General features: G+C 50.9%; 1 protein-coding gene across 3 annotated transcripts in view; it reads right to left on the bottom strand.

The window, feature by feature from the left end:
- Positions 1-19,358, bottom strand: part of LOC144113713 (protein-L-histidine N-pros-methyltransferase) — a 181,642-nt gene that overhangs the window by 116,820 nt on the left and 45,464 nt on the right. For all 3 annotated transcript variants that reach the window (XM_077646979.1, XM_077646980.1, XM_077646981.1), the window contains one exon: positions 8,906-9,099. In XM_077646979.1, coding sequence (XP_077503105.1) covers positions 8,906-9,099 — 194 coding nt within the window. The remainder of the gene's footprint in view (positions 1-8,905; positions 9,100-19,358) is intronic.

The raw sequence follows: 19,358 nt of genomic DNA on the forward strand, positions 1-19,358 counted from the left end.
AGCTGAACTATTTTCGTTAGCCTCCACGTTTCTGCCCCATAGGTGAGTATCGGTAAGATTAAGCTGTTGTACACTGTCCTCTTGAGGTAAATTGGTAAACTGCCACTCATGATCTGCGATAATTTGCCATATGCGCTCCACCCCATTCTTATTCTTCTAGTTATCTCCCTCTCATGATCCGGATCAGCTGTCACTACCTGCCCTAAGTAGACGTATTCCGTCACAACTTCTAGGCTCTCGCTGCCAATTGTGAACTGTTGTTCCCTTGCTAGGCTGTTGAACATTACCATGGTTTTCTGCATGTTAATTTTTAGACCCAACGATCTGCTGAGAAAGGAAATAACATTGCTCAAAGGCGTCCTCCATTTCATGCAGTACAAGCACACGCAACATGAGTTAAGCAACAGCTGCCCGCGGCAGTATTACGGCGCGACGACTTTGCTGACAACCTATATATTTAATTGGCTAATATTACACGCTCGCTAAATAGGTATCTGATACGGAATTTTTCGATGCGCAAGCATAACGTTCGTAGGACAATGGTCTGAATTCTAACTCCTAACGTATAATTTTTGCTGCCGACTGCTACTAAGTCCTATTCTATTGAGATTTTCAAACGGCTGCGTCCACTCCTTGATTTGTACTGGAAGCAAACTGAATATTTCTTTTTGCCCTAGTTTCGTTATAATATCTACAATACGTAAATTTGCAGCACTGAAAAAAGGTATGTCGCCGCTAATCTGCACCGAAACCACATTATTTATGTTCCTACCTGCTTGCCGAATTTGGAAACTGCACTAAATCAGTTATACCCCCCCCCCCCTTGCCCCCACGATACTTTCTATAGAACTAATATTTAAAAGCGATCGATATGTAAAGCCGGCAGGTAAGCGCCTTCCATATGACAGCTTCACACCAGAAATTTTACTGTGATGTTCAATGGTTCATGACAAGAGTTGATGCTGAGTGAAAGTTTTGGTGGACACGTTTTACCTTACCTAGCCAAACCACAAACACTTGCACGTAGAAACATACACGAAACTATACACATCAGCTCACTGCTTTGCAAAGTAGTAAAATGGATGTTTTGCTCCTGTAGGACCCGAAAATTCCGCCTAAAAGTAGTTTGAGAGGTAGTTTTTCAGCTAAAAAAAAAATAGGAGTCCCATTCATCACAACGAACGCCAAAAGTGAAAAAATGCATTTAATTGCAGTATGCATGGTAAAAACAGCCAATACTGGCGAGCTTCACCCACGGGGGCAGTTTACAAGCTTCAGCCGCATACTCTTCAGACGCGAAGGTGTGATGACGGCGCGTTGACAACATTAAGCGCCCCTGCTATGCGAAGAGATGCCACCAGTGAACGCAGCCACATTCCCAGCAGGTAATTAGGTATTAAACCTTAGCACTCGGGTCAGCAATCTAATGTCCTGAGGATTGCGTCAACGAAGGCGGCCAGCTGCGTTTCGATGGGCTTATTTTTCGCTCGGTGGTGGGGCGCAACGCCAAATCCCGGAAAATCGTGGCCCCCCAGGAAAGGACGCGCGAACCGATAACGCAGTTACGGTGAGTATTCACAGAGACGGCGCGAAAAGTTACCACCGCGACAACGCGTGCGTCGAGGCTGCGTGCCTAAAAACGCCGATGGGCAGCAGCAGCAGGCCTCTCTCGCACGCAGCGGCCAAGCGAGGCCGCTCGGGCGTCCAAGCCGGAGCTCTCGCCCGGCGGCAGCAGCCCAACGGCGAGAGGAGACGGCAGGCGGACGCAGCCCGTCGCCGGTGGCCAAAGTCAAGATGGCGGCGCTTTAAAGCGCGCCAAACGGCGGCGGCAGCGCGCGCGTACAGTCATCCTTCTCCCTCGGCTGCTGCTGTCTGCCACCAAGTTGCCACCGAACGACACGGGGCCGGACGGGAGGAGGGGGTCTCCCTCCCGCTCGCGGCGAAAAAAAATCGATATTGTTCTCCAGTCTGAGCAGAGGCACTGGCCCGAAAAAGGGACAGAAAAGGAGCACATAACGCGCGTGGGAGGAGGGAGCTGGACAGAGGGGACCAAAAAAAAAAAAAAAAAGAAAAGAGGGACACCACCGGCCATTACAACGAAAAGAGCCAGACAAGGGCAAAAAAAAAAAGTCTTTCTCTTCTGCCTCTCTCGCCCTCTTGCACTTTTTTACACGCCAGGCATTGCATGCGCTTATTTATTTATATTTCCGTACGCACGGCCTGGCTTTCCGTTCAGACGTTAATGCAACGCCAAGCACGAACAATGGGGAGATGAGAAAAAAAAAAGTGAGCAAGAAAGCACTCAACGCTGGCCACTAGGTTCAGGAGAGACATGCCTACTCCATCTCTCTGTCAGGAAAAAGGAAAACGAAACAACGAAAATCAGAGAGAGAGAGAGATTCCGATGGCTTCGACGACTTTTTAACGGGCCGACATGAAAGCTAGTTTACTCACAGATACAAGGGACGAACGGAGAGAAAAAGTCAAGATTTGTTTTCCACTTATCAGTAATAAAGAAAAGTTGAGTAATGCGGGCTCGGCAACCTCTACAGTGAACTGAAAGCACTGAAGCGTACGAAAGAGTAAAACGAGACTGCTCTTTTGAAAAGTACGAAAATCCTTAGGCTCATCTGGCTAAAAAATGTTATCACTAACACTGCACAGAAAGTTACCGGCTCTTCATTATAATTTGACACCACAGATGCCCTTTTCAAAATGATCTTTCGGAGGCAACCGAAAACTCGCGCATTATTCGTTTCAGTCTAAGTTAGAAAGCAGGAACAATTTGGAGCGTGTCAAGCTCTGCGAAGCCAGTTTCTTCATTCAGATGTGTTCAAAAGCATCAGCAGCATTTGCCGAGGCCACGTCCACACGGGTTTGCGTGCCTTTAATGAAACGTAAGTTCATACTTAGTAAATCCAAGATGATATTCAGTTTCGTTTCCCTCTTAGTACTGTAAGAAAGCACGTTACTTAAAGAAAAAGCCATCGCATGCACCACGCATTCAGCGCGCGAACATTCACAACCAACTCTTTCAGTAACCCACGTAACGTTAAAGACGACGGATGGCACTAATGGATAGCGGCGCGAATAGCGATGCTTTTATAAACACGCACGAAAACAACTCTTGAGCTTTCTGTACAGCACCGTCTTTGATTGGCAGAAGGAAATTTTGCTACTAAATTACACGCTTGTTCCGCCTTGGCCAGCGCTGCACGAACCAGAACAGGAGCCTCTGGGTTGTGCGCACGGATCAGGCACGTAGCCACAAATTTTTTTCGGGAGGGGCCCAAGGTAATTTCTTGTCGCTAACGTGGGGGGTGGGGGGTGATACTGGCAGCTGGCTGAGCACTGAGGAGAACAGGGAGAAAGGGGGGAGGGGGGCTCAGGAACTTCTTTGGATACGTGCCTGTCATGGATCAATGAGTATGTACGATTTCAGCTACGAGTATACCTGTGCGTGATGAGTGTATCATCCGTCATCTTGAGCGCAAACCATGCTATTATGTCATTAGAGAAACCCATTGCGGGCAGCCGCTGTAATAGCAATTACGAAACACGACCAGTGACCCCTTTGCGCACTTCACCCACTCTACCACAGACACAAAAAAAGAACACAAAACGCATTACTACTGTAAGTATTGCCATTCGCCATCTCTTCGCGGAAGATCGCGGTCTGCTGCTCTTATGACAGCAGTTGTGCTCGGTATGCGACCCAACAGTATGGCGCAATGGACATGACACAACGTACATGACGCACTTTTGTAATCGAAGCACTTTAGAATTTGACCTATAGAATCTCGTTCACCAAACTTTATTATCACTTCGGAATAAGATGAACAGGTTGCCTCTTACAAGAGCCATAGAGCGCCTTGATTGGCACTGGACCACGGCTTAGAATAAAATGTACGGCACAGTACCACTTACAGAAAAAATACTGCCACCTTTAGGAATAAAAAGACGACGTTCCAGTTACCGTATTTCGGTTGCCCATATCGTGATGTGCAAGTAGACGCAGAAGCTTCAGAACACGGATGCGACGGAAATTATTAATTTCTTGGCAATTTAAACATTCAGCCGCGATCTGATAGATGCGCGCTGCACTCCCATGAGCAATCTGCAGAGCGCACACGGCACTGCCAGGCCACACTTCCAGGCAGCCAAAAAGTACAGCATTACTGAGGTGGTTTCCGTGTTCGGAAAAGTTATGACATGTGCATGGCTGTCGATAGCAGCTGCTTTACGTTTGCTAGAGGCACTTTCAACAAACAAAGCTCTCAGATAGCAACATACTGCCTCCGTGCACCTTCGTTACGCGCAGTCTAGGGTGGCAGAGAATCGGGTGGAGTGAAGAGGTTAGGAAGTTTGCGAGGACACGGTGTGGCAGCGGCTGGGTCAAGACAGCGGTGAGTGGATGTCAACGTGAGAGGCGCTTGACTTGCAGGGCACTTATCTTGTATTATTGCGATGATGACTACGATAATCCTCATCGTAATGAACGGCGAAGGCACGGGTCAATGAAGAACACGGCACCCGAGTGCGTCCAGGGCTTGTTTACTCGTGTTATAAGGTGGCGCCATGACATCCCTGGGTATCCTCATCGCCTTCCCGCGCCACTGTATGCTCCCGTTCGGTGGCGACAGTGCCGAGAGAAGCCTGCCTGTAGCGAAACACGGCGACCGGCACGTCTCGGCCGCCGCGCGAAAAGCGGCGATCCGACCGGTGTGCGAAGACGGCGGCCACGCCTGCGTGGCGAGACAAGGCAGAGGGCGAACCAGTGGCCCGTGACACAAGAGCACGTTACGCCGCAGCACCCGACAGGCGTCTTTACACGGGCCCACGAGGACGGGCCTGTTGAAGCGAGACAAACGACTGCACCCCGTGTATACATCCAGGCTCGGCCTCCATGAATCATGGTCAGCCAGGAGAGGGATCCCAGGGAGGGTAGAAAGTGTCGAGGGAAAAAGAAAAAGGGAAGAAAGAAGGCAGCGAACGAAAACGAGGAAATCGGAGGGGTCAGAAACAAGCCTGGCCATTTGGGTCTTTCTGCGGCGGTGGGAACCACGCTTTCGGGGGCAATGTTATTCCTGTCATCTCTATTTTTTTCCTTCTTCTTTTCGTCGGCCATCTCTCGCCCGACTGAGAGAGAGGGAGTGCATACATATGGGGCATCAAAGAGAAAAAGAGGGGAAGGAGAAACGCGCGAGGAAGAAAAGAACACGAAAAAAAAAGGCAGTTGCATATCGCCGTTGAGGTTCCCACTGTGGCAATACGAGCGGTTTCCCTCGCGTGAACGTTGTGGCCGCGTTCACTTAAACTCTCCTTGTCCTCCCCTGCCATGTCTCCCCCCTGGTTACCTCTTGTGTGTCTTTCGTTTGTTTCCAGACACGGAGCGATGGCCAGAACACTGAACGAAATCGAGAGTACAAAGCCGCGGACAATTTCACCGCCGAACAGCATGGGCTGAACGACGCGAACGCGAAACCATGCTGCCTCAACGTGGGATAAAGGAGCCGCTTTTGAAGGCTCGACTATGAGAACTCGCCGTGACGCTAGGCGGCTAGGAAGGCCACCAGACAACAGGACTGCCACACAAACAGCGGGCACGCTAGAGGAATGCCGCAGTTACTAACTATGGGAACATAGGGCTTAGAAAAAACTACAACGCATACAACATAACAACAGCTGGAGAGAAGCAGGACGGCTTCTCTTCCGCCGGTCGCAGTGCAAAAGGCATGTGAAGCATCCAGATGGCGCAGCGGGCTTACACGGAGGGTTTATCAGAGAATACTAAAATATTTCAGCAGATACATGACGGGTGGGGAAGTTGGATGTAATCTGGGCTCTTTGATGACTTTTCTGTCATCCACTCCTGTGACCAGTGCCGTCAACAAACTGTGGCGCACATAATATTCGAGCAGCGCGAACTAAGTGAATCAGAATCACCTATATGGGGATTCCACGAGCCACATAAACGGGCCTGTTGAGCGAGAAAAACAGAGGCTGCGACTAAAGGCCCACACCGGCACCCGTACATCGGCATAAAATCGCACACGAAAATGAAGGCAAAAGCAAGCAACCACTGGTGACCATGCGCCACCTGAGACTGTTCGTCGGCGAGGTGCAGTCAGAGTGCAAGCACTCCCAGACAGGCCAGACTTGGTGTGCACCGCGCAACAATGGATGGGAACGGGCCTCCGCCGCCACTGGCTTCCTCTTCTCAAGCGCGTGCTTTAGATTTCAGCCGGGCTTCACTTGTAGATGATTGCTTCAAAGCCACTGCCTGCTGTCAATGCCACAGCGCTTCCGAACGCTTCCTTCCCTTGCTTTTCAACCGGCGCGAGACATGCAAAAAAGACGCCGCCGCCGCCGCCGACAAAACCAGCAGTGCACAAGCTCGCGACAGCAACAAAAAAAGCGGGAAACGAAGCGCAAGAAGAGCCGCGCGCACACAAGCAGGTAAGGCAGACGGTTTCAAAGACGGCAGTTTTTGTCGGCCCCACAACGGCGCCCTATAGAGCGCCCAGACACAAAATCGGAGCAGCGGCGGGGTATAAGGAAGGCTCTTTGCGAGCCTTGAACTTGACAATGAAACCCGTGGGGGGGCTTGCAACCTGTGGCCACACTCTGCGCGGTCTTCGCTCGGCACCGGCGGTGAATGCGACGCGACCGTTCCCTCATTCTTTCGTCCCCAGTGTGTAACGCTGAGCTCGGCGAGCAGGAGAGACAGCGTCCAGGGAATAAGCACGCGCGACATAAGCGAGCACGCAGAGAGGTCGCGTGATGTCCTGTTGCGAAAAAAAAAGCAAGCATTACAATTTAATGCATTAAAGCTGAAGTCTTTGTTGCCACTTAGGCTTTGAGGTGAACTGCAATCATGGAATGTGCTATGGTAGGAACAAACACAGGGCAACGTCAAAAAGGAAGTAGAGTTAGTTATATATAGTGTCCTTCAAATAATAGCAACGTGCAGTTCTCCTTCCTTGTAAACACAATCGGAAGAATATGGAATATGAAGTACAGACTGAATAACAAGCATGCTTTAGCGTAGTCTTAATGCCTAAGCAGCTTTGGTGAAAGGTTAATTTCAAAGAGCAATCTGTAGTCCCAATTAGGATTCAGTAACTTAATAAAACCCACATTATTGTTCACTGGTGCGGCCTTTGTGCAGACCTTCTTTCCACCTCACCATAAATACCCTCACCAATGAGGCGCTGCGGTGTGTCACTTCCTGAAAACACACGCGGGAGGCTGAAAAGACGAGGAGCTGAAAACTCACCAGTATTAGGCACAACGCATTGAGGATTTAGAGCATGGGAAAACCTTGATGCCAAACATGCATGACCAAGCCAACAAATCTTTGATTTTTTTGAACCACGAGGAAGAGGTGCCCCCGAGTGGTTCTTGTGATGACGCTTAAAAGTCGGACTGACAAGACATTAAGTTTTCTTGTCTGCTTGTTCAGTTCAAAAACAGGAACCGGCGGCCTCAATAAACATTAAAACAAAAAAAGGGGTAAGGAAGGGAAGGCGAACCAGATTTAGCCACTGACCTATCTACGCGATGGGAATGACCGCATACAGTCGGTCCAGTTTTGAACTTGCACGAGTCACTAGCCTCCAGGCCGCAGGCAACAAAGAAAAAACAAACAAACAACAAGGACAAAATCCCACGTTGCATTGCTCATCCCATTATTTGCACTTCCCAGTATTAGTGGTGATCGGAATAAACACGCTGAGCCAGATCCCGCTCCGCAATCAGGCGGGCATTCTGGCGCCATCGCGAAAGCCAATGCCGCTTCAGCCTGCGCCCCGTACAGTGTGACATTGCAAGAAAGGAGAAAAATGATACGAAGTTAGAGGACGCTTTTCCTTTTTCGAGCCAAAGGTTCAAACAAAAGCATGGGTTTTTACTGCACCCTGAAACCATGAGGGGCTGCTAAATCATGCTTAATCTCCAACATTCCCCCCCCCCCCCCCCCAGCTCACAAACACATCACAGAGGCTCACACTCTCATGGGCGCACTTTAGTCATGAATTCGCTCAGTCGGCCTCACTCATATGTGAGTGTTCTTAGCTGCACCCAGGCGTGAGTTAGGTAGAATGAGTGTTCACACTCACAATCCACCGCTGTACGAGAGTTTACACTCCGGTTCCGGTGTGCGAGAGTCCACGCTCACATACTTAGAGAGTGAAAATGCCTTACAATGTGAGTGACAGTGTTCATAACGGCTGTCCTGACCGCACCCAGTACCACCTCACTACGGTAGAAAACTTGACAGGACCATCTGGAATTATTTATGCTTACAGACACGTGCAGAGCTCACGTCCTCTCATGGACTCGCGCTCATACAGGCTCACGTCCCCTCACAGCCACTCATACACAAAGGAGCTCACTCACGCTCACACACCGCACCCCCCCCCCCCCCTCATCCTCCTATAAAAGGCTCGCCCATACCTACAGAAGCTCACAATGCGTATACGAGTGTGAGAGGCGAAATGAGTGCACTTACGAGTGAGCCTGCCGACCTGAGGTTCCGATGTCGCAAGCTACCCTTCTGCTACGATGGACGCCTTAGTGGCGGGCCCGAATTAATCTCAACCACATCGGTTTCTTTAAAGTTATCCGAAATCTCTCTACATTTATGGCTTCTGCATTTAGCCCCCACCAATACGTGGCTGGGTATTGAATCCGTAGCCTTGTGCTCATTAGCACAACGTCTATCCACTGAACCTCGCGATTCAAGATTTAAGAGTCAGCTCGATATGCCTTCAGAACATTCTAAATTTTGTTGAACTATTAGTCAGCACCAGCAGTCGGAGTCCGAACTATCGGAGCTGCTTGCACGAAAAGGCGGATCGCGAATGGGTCGCCTTCATGACCTCATGTACACATGGAAACGCACCCGTTGAGCGTGGTCCTCGTGACAAACCAGCCGAAGAAGAGGCGAGCCAGGGCGTGCATGATCTGGGTGCCCAGCCAGTTGGACTTCTCCGTGCTGACGTCGAGGAAGGTCTGCGTGTCGGCATCCAGTTCACACTGCACGAATTGGGACCGCAGCACCTCGTCCCTGAGCAGCTCGGTGTTGATGCTGTACCACTGCGAGGGAGGAGAGGAAGTAGACGGGACCATTCGAGATGCATCTTCAACAAGCGGATAAGAAATTTGACCGTCATGCATGGTCCTCAATCTGCTTCAGACGTAGACACACGTAGAAATAGCCAAAATTGTGTTGTGCTATGAACAAAGAGCGTCACCTAAGCTATCACCCATGGTATCAACACCAAACGCGACCTACGCAAGTTTAACACCTCACAGGAATGAGCGGCCATGGCAGACATGATAATTAGGGGCTAGAAATTATTCAACAAATGCGAGTTACTCATTTTAGGCTGGAACATGCTGGAACACGGGCATTTTTCAAAACAATTACGCTGAACGGTGGCAGCCTCAAGTTGTGAGTTTACCTAGCCCATATCCGGAGGAATAAAACCAGCGGCAACGATGCAGGCACCGAAAAGACACACAGGACGACGCTGGACCGGTGTCATCCTGTATGTCTGTACTGCGTCTGCGTCGCTTCTGCTGGCCTTAATACACGGGCATCATTAGTCACATTACGAGAAAAGCCGGCGGCGTGTGTTAGTGTGTGTACTTGCAGATGGTGGCAGAAAATCCCAGAGATAACAATAAATATAGGGTGACGTCATCAAGCGGCCTTATGACGCGCCCAGCAAGCCGAGCACAGCCACTTCAGACAATCCTGTACATGTCGCTCGTGTATATATACTCGCCACTGGCCCACCTCCATGTGGCGCCAGTTTTCTCGACATTCGCACCGAAACTCTGACGCAACCCTTTGTCGTACAGGTTGCGGGGGATGTCATACGATTTCCCGTTGCACATAGCTTAAATGTGGGCAATGCCATACGATTTCTCGTTGCACATAGCTTAAATGTGCTAGTCAACTTGGAGGCTAGCTTGCGACAGAGATACAAACCGACGAGAATATGCACCTTCAACTGTATGCCTTCCCAAAGTTTCGTATCAAAATTGTGATATGCGCGGGTATGCATGTGGGCACCCCAAACAACCGAACGTATACGTCTCGCGTCCACGACATGCAAACTCGTCAACCTCATCGCCATGCAGTGAGAGGGTGGAACGCTTGTAGTACCAATACGCACACACATAAACTCGTAGAAAAGAACGTTAATGCATGTACAAACATTACGCCTAATCAATGCACCCAGGGACAGTAATGTTTTCGCATTCCCACACGTACGCAGTCTTAAGTGTTCCTGCTGATTATTTTTTTTCTTCCAAATATGCACCAACTCGCCCAGCTATCCACTTTATCTATAGCCCAGTCCAGGTGGGCACGGTGGCGCTGGGCACGGTGACGCTGCTAGCATGCAGCACGCTGACAGTCCGTTTGCATTCATTGTGCAGTTGTCCTTTGGCCTGCTGCTTCATGCCGGCGTTGGAGACACAACGCAAGCCAGGGTGACCACGACTGCGCAAGTGCTCTACGCTAACAAATGTCACATGCTGGATCCGCCCCCGTATACAGTGTGGGAGCTGCACTGTCACCACAGGACCACAGGCTCGGAACTCTTGGCACGTGGTCTGCGGTCAGCGCCACTGCTCTCCGCCGCTATAAAATCTTTCTTTGGTCAGATCTGCCACTGGGCACGTTGGCACTGCTTGCATGCGGGTCGCTGACAACCTGCTAGCATTCACTGAGGAGGCAAGAAAATTTTTCAAATACTGCATACGCTCAAGTGACCCTTTCCTGGTAGTGCTGCCGTGCCCATCGGTTTTCGTCTTGGTTGTTGATGTCGCCTTTATTTCGAGAAAATTGCTGCTGTTTGCCAACCCTGGCCCCGATCTGACCCAGATTGCTAAACAGCTCGACGAAATTGCAGCCGATATGAAAAGCATTAAAGAAAAACGCTTAGTAGACATAGAAAACAAACTTGACGTCCTTGTAGCCCTTGAAGGCAAAGTTGGATCTTGCGAACAACAAGTAACCGGCATGAATTAAGCCAAAGACGTGCTTGAAGAGAAAATGGAACTAGAAAATCACAGCCCACGGTCTAACTTCATTATTTATGGCCTTCCAGAAAAAAGATGACGAAACTAGCGAGTCGGGTGGAGCAAACTGTTAAGGAAGATATTGTCACTTCGCTTATTATACCGCAATGGGAGTGGCGCATCGCTTAACCACTGCACCACTGCGCCAGGATGGTATGAGGACTCCCAGCGATCTATGAATGTGAAGAGAAAAATAAGACCAGTTCCGCGTCATATCCTCAAGACGGATATGACGCGATGGCGTCCGCTCCAGTTTTTGTGCGCTCGCACGAGGGTCCCATCTATGCGATTTCGCCGATCTCTGCCTGACGCCTGCTTGGCCTTGAAAACTGAGCCTCGACCCTCAATGAACACCGAGCTTGAAAACCGATGTTCTGGCGCACTTCACTTGCATTTGACCTATCCCCTCTCAATCGTCCGTCATTTAAAAAAAAATAATATTTGCACCATCGTTAATTAGCGCGTTTTTAATGTTCTACTTCCCACTTTCGACTCATCTTGGTTCTTGTGGGACTGCACTTTATTTTTTTCCTGCCAAAAGCATGCCAGCTGCGCAAAATTACAGGATTGCTCTGGTCTGTTTACGGCCAAAGAAGGCTGGTATCGTGCGGAAACGTAGGCTAAGAGTCAATGAGGTGAGATGCTTGCGATCAGGTTAAATGCGCCCCAACACGGCGGTTTATTTTCCCATTCTTTGCATTCATTCTCACCACAAACTAGCCACAATGACAAGAACGTAAGAAATACACATTTCACCACCTAAACACCACATATGGCCAATGGCATGAGACGTCACCTTCAGAAAAAAAAAAGGCAAGTAAAGGCAAGACTGAGGTATGAGGGACGCCATAGTGGAGGGCTCCGGAAATTGCGACCACCTGGGGTTCTTTAACGTGCACTGACATCGCACAGTACACGGGCCTCTAGAATTTCGCCTCGATCGAAATGAGACCGCCACGGCTGGGATCCAACCCGCGTCTTTCAGGTTAGCAGCCCAGCGCCATAACCACAGAGCCACCGCGGCGGCACAACAAGGCAAGTAATAAAAAAAACCAAATCGGAAGAAACACGAAGCTTGACGCTGTACCAAAGGGACTTCTCCATCGAGTCGGAAAGTGTAACGGATGCTCGTCAGCGACAACCCAAGGATTAGACCGAGGCCGAGTCGACATTTCTCGCCCCCGTGGAGGGCCCAGAGCGGGGTACTGCGAGCACACGCAGGAGCTACGTCTCAATCCCCGGCGTTCCCAGCGCACACATGTAGCAGCCACGGGCGAAGCGATACAGATCTTCGGGAAATTCATTGTCGCCGAACCCTTACAGGCGGCGCGAGGCCTCCGTCCCCGCGAAGAAAGCCACCCCGTTAGATCGAAGAGCCCATAATAGTTTCGTGTTCTCCGCGCCGCCGGCCGACAAGTCTTGGGCGGGAGGGGTTGATACAAAGTCCCCGTGCAGCACATTATAACCCCATCCACAATCGGAGGAACCACGCGGCACCTGCCAGCGTGGCGTGTGGCTGGCCTCTCGCGTCGCTCTGGGGAGCTCGGCTGCTGGTTGCGCAACCCCGTCCTCCCCACTCTTTCCCTTTCGGCTTCTTAGGTGGGGAGGCGAAAGGGTGGGCACTCCCCATCTTTTTGGGGAGAAAGGGTTCCGGGGGCCCCCATTGTGCTCCGCTGAGGGCCTTTCGCTCCCGCTCCTGCGCGCCTATTAGCCAGTGTTTCCTCGGTGCGTGATGGCCGCATTGTGCGCCTCGTGACACCACGTCGGCTGCGCAGATAGCGTCGCCACGCATCCCGCGCGCCGGCACGCGGAAGACGGGACGGCGTGTGTTCGCGTGAAATCAACTCCTAATCGAGTGTGAAAAGACACCGGTTTCACAGGCCGGCAGCTCCTGCGCAATAGGGTGTAGTGGCACGCGCCATATGGGTGGTACTTCGGGGCCCTTTTCCAGATGTTTCTCCTGCCACAACGCGGCAGCGAAATAGACAAGGACTTTGCCGCGATGAGCGGGCGCGCGCGATTTTCAAACTCACACCTGACCACCCCAGCTTGCCAACTTTTGGTGCATTCCGCCAGTTTTCAAAACTGACCCTTCAAACTCTGTCGGCTCTTTAGACCTAATAAGCAGAGAAGACCAGCAACAAGGCACAGACGCGAAATGATAATCCAAACGTTACACTTGACGTAACTGCATCTATACTGCCTCGCTGTTATTTCAGTGGCTTAGAGTGCGAACCAAACGAAGCTCAAAGCATGAGCACAGAGAAAGTCAGCGACAGCCAGGGACAAAATTACCGTGGCGTCCGGCCAGTCACGAACCATGATTGCGTACGAACAGCTGAATGAGTTTCGTGCTAGACCTTCAGACAATGGCACACGACCCATTTTGTCTCAAACCCCATTTGGCGGTGCTCGAGACACTGACCCTGCACCTTCGCGCGTGATACCTCACTAACAGTTATCGGCCTTACAAACCTTTCTGTCGCCAGCACACGCCAGCACGGTACAAAGGTAGCGGCAGGGGCGTACAGCAGCACAACAAGCGATGTGGCGACATCCAGAGAGGCTTCCTGGACAGCTCCGTACTAACCCCAACATGTAGAAGTGGCGTCTTATGCAGGCACTTCATGTAACTGTACGACACGACTCAAGACCGAGACGAGGCTAGCCGTGCTTTCTTAAATCCAAGTGGAATGAGCGAACTGGTGGTGAAAGCACATAACAATAAGAAGCACGAAAGGTAACATCCTCTTCGGACCCCCCAGGTATAAAAATTTCTTTCTCTGGGCCCCGCAGTGAGGTTCATACAATATCATCAGCGCTTCAATTGAAATCTGTAGACGGTGAGAAGGACCTTCCTCCTCACTCTTAGTAGACCTTAGTAGCACGGCTCTGCAAGGCAACCCTGTGGCCTCGAAACGTTTTAAGAGGGACGGTATACACATAGGCGCTGGGGAAAAGCGCGAGACAAAAAAAAAGAGGAACTTCCTTAGCCAGTTTTAAGTACGAGCCAGTTAGGCAACAACGAAAACTAGAGTGCGCACAGTCATTGGATTTTCGGCAGAGTCTACACCTCTAAGGGGGGTGCAGGCTGCCTCAAAAGAAGCCGAGTTTAAGTACGGTCGGCGGAAGGAAAGATAAAACTTGCATGGCCGAGCTCGTGCCCATTTATAAAAGTGTAAAGTTTGCTTCCACGGGACGAAAACATAAAACAACGAGGATCGACCGAGGGAGAAAGGAGCGTGGCAGCTGCCATGAAATATAAATTTCGTACACACAGAGAGGGAACGCGTGGAAACGCTGCATACGGATGGGGGAGGGGGGGGGGGGCAAGGTGGGCCACGCATCCCCGCTGGATACACAGTAACCCGATAGAGGAAAGTTCCAGAAGGGCGCCGCACGCCGCAACCGACCGAGGAGCCACGGCGGCAGCAGCTTGAAAGTCGCGCCGCGAGCGCCATAAAGGCCACCAAGGTCTTCCACTTTTGCAAATGAGGCTTGGCGAGAAACTTTCTTTTCTTTCGTTCCCCGGGAGCCCCTCGTCCAGTGCTCTCCCCGCGCAGACTCCACCGACGCTCCCTGCTCTTCTCGCAGCATCGGAGAGAAATGAACGGAGAAAGGAAGAGTAAAACAACACGCGAGGAGAAAACCAAGCCCAACAGCGGAAAAAGATCCCCAACGAGTGAGAGCGCTCTCAACTCTTAAACTGCCGCTCCTCCATAAATCCCGCGTCGGTAGCGGTCGTTCCCTTTTATTAGAGTCGTTACTCAATGCGCCCTTGCTGCTCAAGCCGAGGGCCGAGCATTTAACCTGGAATGCGCGCGGCCCAACGGGGAAGACCGAGGAAAGGGTGTCAGGGTGAGGCGGGCCCGAGAAACACACGCTCGTAATCACGAGCTGCCACAGCCTCCCGGCGACCCCGCGACGCGCTCGGAGCGGGGACGACTGGAGGCCGGCGCACACCGCCGCCTTTTTCTCCCGCGCACACCCTGACATCATACATATATACACTGTGCTCGTGAGACGGGCACGGGTGGGATCCTGTTACACTGTGCGTCCCTGCGCGCTCCTCATCAGACACCTCGCGCGACAAAGAAACTGCAGAGAAAAAGGCGATGCGACGACTGGCGACCTTGTCCGCGCCCTTGCGCAGCGTGCGGAGCCCCTTAATTGCGGCGCTCACGTAAAGAGCCCCGATAACTTTGCTCCCGCGCTGCCATTCTTGGTATTGGCCGACGGTTAGAGCATTACCCGCGGTTCAGCGGCTGAACAGTTTCGGCGCTGCAGCGTTGCTGTTACTGACGTCATCGATGCCTCGCTCTGGGAAGAGGACGCGCTGAATAGCTATTATAGCCTGCGACAGCCATCGTAATTGCCTGAGAGAATACTACTCGGCAAGTCAGAAACCCCCGAGACGGCACCAATGGTTGCGTCCTTGCAATAAAAAGACGTTAGAATTTCCCGGTGATGGCTGTGGCCTACATTTCGTCTGAAGATTTAATTGAACACTCAGCCGGCATCACTTTTCAGATTTTTTAACGCACAAATCAAGCCTTAACAGTCAATAGAGTGCCGAAATAGCCCCAAGTGGCGAGGGATCGGCCAGGAATCACGAACTAGCGTTAAACCACTGCTGTGGGGTTTGAATCGGAGGTCGAAGGAAGAGATTATGATGGCAAGTGCGATGTTTTTCTACTCTGCCGCGTAAACGATGAGAGAAAGAAAGAAGAAAAGTAAGAAGGAAAAGAAAGAAAGAAAGAAAGAAAGGAAGAAAGAAAGAAGAAAAGAAAGAAGGAAAAGAAAGAAAGAAAGAAAGAAAGAAAGAAAGAAAGAAAGAAAGGAAGAAAGAAAGAAAGAAAGAAATATGAAAACAGATGAGAGATGGATATTTGGGTTCGTTATTCCTGTTCATTGAATTCGTGCATGCAGGGCTCTGTTCCGCAGAAATTCTACGTCACTCTCTACAGCATTATGTGTCTACTAGCTCTCATATAAAAGGCAACCAGCAAGCCGAAAGGCTTAATTCGCCAAAACGTACTTGTGCTCTAAGAAATGTGCATTAGTAACGATGTCCTATACAGCTCCTGATCGCAGCCGCAAGACGTTTCTCCAACAAGCAGCCCTGAAACAGGCAAACTCATTTTCAGAGCTAGATGACGGAAAATGGTATGCGAAAACGGAATTCCATCATTCCCGAGCAGCAAAAGAGAAAAGCGCTTAATCGGTGACACCGGATCTGCGTAGATGACTGCCATAGATAGCGCAGGCAACACGTTTTTTGTTGCAGTTTATCTGTCCGATATACCAGTTGTTCCCCGCAACTTAAACTAAGCGTCTCTCTCTCTCTAACTCAGATGCACACGGCCGCACACATGCACACCCACACGTACATACAAGCACGCACGCAGCCAAGTGCATTATTGTTGGCAGCATTGTTACGCAAGTGAGGGTATATTTTTCATTGCGCCGGACTGAAATATGAGTGAAATATTCAATAAAAATAATTACTCAATCAAGAGTAGCACATTTGTTTCAAAAGCTGAACGCGTTCTGAACACTCCATTTAGCTATTTGCTGCAAGCGTTAAGACTACTGTTTTGCTGCTCTTACATACGGGTTTCCGGATTACTCGAAATTTATTCAGGTTATCCAGATTATTTTACTTGGCTCTTTCAGCCCACGAATGACGATAGGAACCACTTGATTCCGAACCTGCGCACCTGGATTACAGCGCCATGATGGGCATGTTAGATGCGTGCGTGCGTGCGCGCGAGTGTGCGCGTGTGCAGGCCCCACCATGATTCTTTTCATGATTTGATGCGCTTAGTCAGTCTTTCTTATACACGCGAAGAAGCAGGAAGAGGGTTATCTTGACTACCCTGATGACTGCGTTTGTTACAGTGACAACTGTCTGCAACACACCTTGGGACTGCCTGGAGTGGACTGCCCACGCGTCGACACCATCTACATCCAGTCAGTGGGCGCGAAACCGCCATCGTCTAGTGGCTGAATTGGCTACGCCTACCCTAGACACTGTTCCATGCCGGCTACGCCTGAAGAACGTTAGCTTTGCTCATGTGTTATTAACAACGGGCATACGACACAGCGTGCCGCGCACTGTCAGCAGCGTCAGTGGAGAAAGCCAGATGAGGCAAGCGAGTATCAGGTATCGCGCTCGGATGGCTCGCATCGCGGGAGAACGTCAGGAGACGTTAATCATCGGGTGCTTTGTTGCTCGCAGCTAGTTTCGTTTCCGATAGTCCCCCGCGAAAGCGCAGGTTGACGCCACAAATAAAAGCCAGTCGGCACGAACACAACATTTCACAGGTCAAACAAACAACGGCCACCAAGTCATCTGACATGCGTGGAAGACGGAGGTCACAAATTTAGAGAAATTTTATTCCGGTACAAAACTTCAGACCCGTTGCAACTAGAGTTTCCCGCTATTTTTTTCTTTTCTTCTTGAGCGTTCAGCATCTACCACAGACAGTCCCCCTTCAATCAGATGCACAAGCGCATGCCACGAATGTACACGCAACGCGAACTGACAGCACAATAACCAAATGCGATGTGGAAGGCTTCGCAGCCGTTACTTCCGGGGTCAGTGACACGTTCCCGCACACCCCCACCTAGCACGCTGGAGGGGCTCCCCCTCCCCCCTCACCCTCGGTTTTACCCCCACACTTTATTCTTGCGCGCGTCGGCGTGAATATGACGCCGAAGCTATTCCGTCCACGAGCAAAACACGGTGAGGGATGTAAGTAATGACTACACGGACCTGAGGCCGCTGTACAAAGGAGAGAAAAAAGGAAGGGGGGGGGGGGGGAGCGCTCTTTAACTTCATTCAAGGTAAACATCGCTGGGGCGCTCGTTAGGCGTGAAGCCTGAAAAAAAGAAAATGCAGAACAGCCGCCACAACGGTGCCTCGGGGTAGAGGAAGCGTCGTTACATTTTTCTCCCGTTTAAGGCGGTTGAACACAGTGGTTGTTTCGACGCACGACAGAAATAAAAAAAAAATGGAAAAAGCGAACACCCGGCTATAACGCGACGTAGTGGGGGAACAGCCGGGACAGCAAAATAAAAGCAGAAAGGAAAGAGCGCACACGGCGCGTTTCAGACACGCCAAAGCGGAAGTAAAACGAGGGAGCGGAGCTGCGCGCACGGGGAGCCAAGCCAGATGCGCTTTCTTTTACTTTCCTCGCTCCGGCAGCCGTCGGCTTCCGTCGATGCAATCGGCCGTTGCAGTGCGGGAATTAATGACACGCGCCTCGGCGTCTCGGAGACAAGCGCATGAATAGGTGACACGCGGAGCGCGGCCGCCGTAAACGGCGCGCCAGTCACACCAGCCAACGGCTCCTTTCCCCCACGGCCGCCACGATGTCGGTGAGCTCGTAAAGCTGTCAGTCAGCGCCGCGGACGGGCCTCCGCTTTCCCGTTGAGCACAAAAGCTCTCGTGGCGAACGTCTTGCGAGCAAAGCCCCTCCTGACAGGGCAGGCGGCCCATCGGGGAAAGAAAAAAATTAAACGCAGTTCGCAGGATTGCCTCGATGCTCGTCTCGGGGACCAGCACGCGAGTGGAAATAGGCAGTAGTTGAAGAGCAAGAAATGTGTTCGAGGTGCGCTAGTTCGTTCTAGTTTCGCCCGTCGTTTACGACGCGTCTGGCTGAGGGAAGGGCAGTAGTATTTGACGCGAACTCCGGCGGTGCTATTCGGTTCATTCAAAGTTCGAACGGTACGCTTTCTTCAAGAAAATCTGTGCAGTTCCTCAGCTTCGAGGCTTTGCGTGTCCACTTCCGATTCCGCAAAGCCGTGCACGAGAGTTTCTTGCTTCAGCTCAGTTGACGAGTATCGACCGCTGTAAGGTAGTGACGACGTTGGCATCCCACGCTCTGAATGGATGTATGGGCTGGAGAAAGTATGTTGTACTTGGTGATTACTTATACACAGTCGTCACCGTTCGCGAGACACACATACGACCAGGCCACAGACAAAAGGAAAATTTAAGTTAGGAGGATAGAGGCTCTCCCTGTTCCTAAAATTTACTGCGACCTTTGAACGACACACGACTGCGGTATCTGTGTACGCCACACACAAACTGAAAATTAAAACAAAAAGGTGCCGATCCTGCAACTTTTGTTCCTCCTTGAACGTATGATGTGGCCCTCGGTCCAAGTTTTAAGCAGCTAGAATTCTGGCAGTTCTTTTTACGATTTATGTCCCAGGCAAAAACAACAATACGAAAATGCCATTCATATGGCCCG

This window comes from Amblyomma americanum, chromosome 1, assembly GCF_052857255.1.
Source record: "Amblyomma americanum isolate KBUSLIRL-KWMA chromosome 1, ASM5285725v1, whole genome shotgun sequence".
Taxonomy (NCBI): Eukaryota; Metazoa; Arthropoda; class Arachnida; order Ixodida; family Ixodidae; genus Amblyomma; species Amblyomma americanum.